Source organism: Eumetopias jubatus, unplaced genomic scaffold, assembly GCF_037043125.1.
Source record: "Eumetopias jubatus isolate StellerSeaLion01/CBP00866 unplaced genomic scaffold, mEumJub1_p1.0 scaffold_3, whole genome shotgun sequence".
In the NCBI taxonomy this organism is placed as follows: Eukaryota; Metazoa; Chordata; class Mammalia; order Carnivora; family Otariidae; genus Eumetopias; species Eumetopias jubatus.
This window is the reverse complement of record NW_028274809.1, coordinates 16,389,081-16,392,371: the sequence shown is the minus strand read 5'-3', so window position 1 is coordinate 16,392,371 and position 3,291 is coordinate 16,389,081. Positions and strand designations below refer to the sequence as shown.

The window sequence follows — 3,291 nt, the reverse complement described above, 5'->3', positions numbered from 1 at the left end:
TTCAAGTTCAGTTAATAGAATAGTGTCAGGATATCACAGGATATCATGCAGACAGCTTGCATAAATACAGGAGGAATAATAGCATACCCTCAATAGCTTCTGTGAATTTTAGACATGAAAACATTGTCCTATTCCAAATTTCAAAAGATGGAATAAAAAATGTTCTCATATAAAATACATTTGGAACAGTGGGTTTTTCCTTTAAAAAGGCATCTAATCCACCTGCAACATACACTCGCAACTCAGCTTTTTAGTTACAAAATCAGGTAGATATGTATTCTTTTTCATCTAATGTGACCGATGTGAACATTTCAGTGATTTCCAACAAAATCAAACAGTTAAATTCAAAATAATATTTTCCTGATAAGTGTGATATATATTTGTAATCAAAGGAAGAAAGACTTGTCAACTTAGACTTGTCAGTTTCGTCTTTGGGCGCTACTTTCTATTTTATCAGATTATTGAAAGTCAGTAGTTGTTTCACAGTATAAAATCTTGAATCAATTACCAACACGCCTTTATTTTCTGCTCCTAATTTTGAAATGTACTTGGACTGGAGGTATGGGAGAAATATTACTGATTATCAAACACTTGCCTGGAAATTTCAACGCACAAAGTTTCCAGATTTATACATCCTAAAATAAATTATTTTTTTTTTAAATAAAATTAAGAAAAAAGGCGGAGGAAGCCTACAGCTTATATTCTGCGTGAATAGCTTTCAATTATCTTCCAGGTGGGGGCAACAGTCAGTCAGTTTTGAGAGAAGAGAGAACGGGCTCTTTAAGCTCCCTGAGTCCAGTTACAGAAGATGAAATGACTTCTTAGTAGTAACACTGAATAAAACCACCGTAAGTTTCCAGGAGATGGGACTTCTGCACTCCGCCCGGCTGGGAGCCTCTGGATCCACCGCCTCGCGCGCGCCGCCCTCTTCACTCCGCGGAGTCCGAGGCAGCCCGGGCGCGCGCGCGCGCGCGCGCACGCGCGCTGCGCACCTGCCGTTGGCGCCCAGCTGCGCGCGACTGGCTCCCGCCGCCGCCGCCGCCGCCGCCGCCCCACTCCCCGACACCGCTGTCCCCCGGCGGTGGACGTCACCCTCAGCGCCCCGGCTCCTTCGCCTTCCAGGACCGCCAGGAAGCAGGGAAAGCCTTCTCTCACGTTGACATCTCATTCATCCTTGCTCTGGACAATTCAAGTCCTTTCACGACCGCTGCAGACGTGCGCGCGCGCACCTCTCCCCTCAAACTCTCTAGTCGCGGTCGCCAGAAAACCAGCTCTCAGGCGGGGCGGCGGGGGTCCCACTCCTCTTCCCCTTCTCTTTGCAAATCCTCGGACTCTGGGGAGGGACGGTCGTGCACTCTGGCGAGGACGAGGGTGGTGCGTGAAGCGCCGGTTGACCTTGCACAGTCTGTGGAGACGGGACGCCCCAGCAGCATCCCCGCCTCCTCGGTTGCCCTCTCCGACCCCGCGCGGGACAGGCGGGGCGTGGGAGGCCGGAGAGGCGCAACACCCCGGGCCGGCGGTGGCCGGGCGTCCGGGGGACGCACGGAGAAGGCGAAGCTCGAGCCCGCGGAGCCGGAGACCCCCTGCTCTCTGGCGGCGCGGGGCTGGAGGTGCTGGCGGAGGTGCTGGCGGAGGTCCAGCTTGCGGCCGCGCTACGTGTCGCTCCTCCGCGTGCCGCCGCCCGCCGCCGCCCGCGCCCTCGGGCCACCCCCGCCGCCCCCAGCGGAGGCGGCGGCCGCGCCCTCGGGCCGGTACTTGAGCCAGCAGATGACCCAAGTGACGACGACCGAGAAGAGCGCCAGGATGCTGGCCACCGACAGGCAGATGGGCCCCACGGGCGAAGGCGAAGGCGACCCGGTTGCCGGGGCAGCGCCAGGGGGCGCCCCGCCGCCGGGAGGTCCCCCGCCGCCGCCGCCGTAGTGGTTGACGAAGATGAGGCCGGTGAAGAGCAGCACCACCATGGAGAGGAAGGAGAACACGACGCAGACGCAGCCGGCGGTGAGCGCGGCGCGCTTGCAGTTCTGGCAGCTCTCGTAGGCGCCCGGGGCGCGCAGGCCGGCACGGGCACGGGACCCGTGGGCGGCGTCCTCGGCGGGCGGCGGCCGCGGGGCCGAGGCCGGGGCGGGCGGCGGGGCGGCGGCGGGCGCGGAGCGGCGCGCCGGCAGCGGCGGGAGGCGGTCCTGGGGCAGCGGGTCGTGCGCGGCGCGCAGGGCCAGCGGGAAGGCCTCGGCGAGCTTGGTGTTGTTGGGCAGGCCGTGCACGCGGCTGTCGGGCAGCGGCGTGCGGTGGCGGCACACGGGGCACGCGATGGCGCCGAGTGGGCCGTGCCAGGGCGGCGGGCGCAGCGGGCGCTCAGGCGCGGCGCTGGCAGAGGCGGCGGCGGCGGCGGCGGCGCGGAGCTGCAGCTGGCTCAGGCACTCCTGGCAGAAGGTGTGCAGGCACGCCAGCAGCTTGGGCGCGCGCCGGTCCGCGTCGAAGTAGTTGTAGCAGATTTTGCACTCGTAGTCCTCGAGCGGAGGGAGGCCGGGGACCGTCACCGCGGCGCTCCGAGCTCCCGCGTCCCCGCTGTCCCGGGCTCCCGCCGCGGGGACCCCGGCTCCTGTCGAGCTCCCGGGGCTGCTGCTTGGGCTCCGCTCGCCGCCGCCGCTGTCGCTCGCCGGCGCTGCCATGGCATGATCCGCCCCTCATCGGGGGCAAGGTGAGGCGCCTTCCTCCCCCACGGGCGCCGCCTCGGCTCCCGCCGGGGAGGAGGCGCTTCTGCCTCCCCCCCCTCGGGCTGCTGTCGCCTGGCGGGGGAGGCACCGCTAGCTGGGCCGGGCGGGGGCGCAGCGTCGACCGCCTCCCCCCGCCCCCCCCCCCCGCTGCCCCAAGGCGCGGGCGCCTGGGTCCCTCCCAGTCCCCTGGCGTCTCTCTGCCGTCCCCCTTGAGCCTCTCAAGGCCACTGTCCTGGCCCCTTTGGATGTCGGTTTTTGTGGGACTTGGAATTGGAAGTGGAGGGATGCTGGGGGGGCGGTGCGGGAACGAAATTTGGGGTGCGGCTGCTCAAGGATGTGGAGCCCATGCACACACACCCTCCTCCTCCCCGGCAAACAGGCAGGGGGTGGTGGACGGAATCCTGCCTGGTGCTGCTTTTTCCTTGTTCCTCTCCCTCGCCCTCCTCCCCTTTATCCTTGTTGTTCCGCGTTTACTGCCCTTGGTCTGGGGCCCAGTCCCTGGCGGAGCCTCCTCTCCCCCCACCAGCAAGAGCTCACCGGTGATGTAATGCGGGACCCGCGCAGGGAGGGGCAGCAG

The 3,291-nt window shown here is 63.4% G+C and overlaps 1 protein-coding gene across 1 annotated transcript; it reads right to left on the bottom strand.

Annotated features, from left to right (window-relative positions):
• Positions 1-1,652: 1,652 nt before the first annotated feature.
• RNF228 (ring finger protein 228) lies at positions 1,653-2,669 on the bottom strand. The gene has a single exon (XM_088022024.1). The coding sequence runs from the start codon at positions 2,667-2,669 to the stop codon at positions 1,653-1,655; it is 1,017 nt and encodes a 338-aa protein (XP_087878150.1).
• Positions 2,670-3,291: the final 622 nt, after the last annotated feature.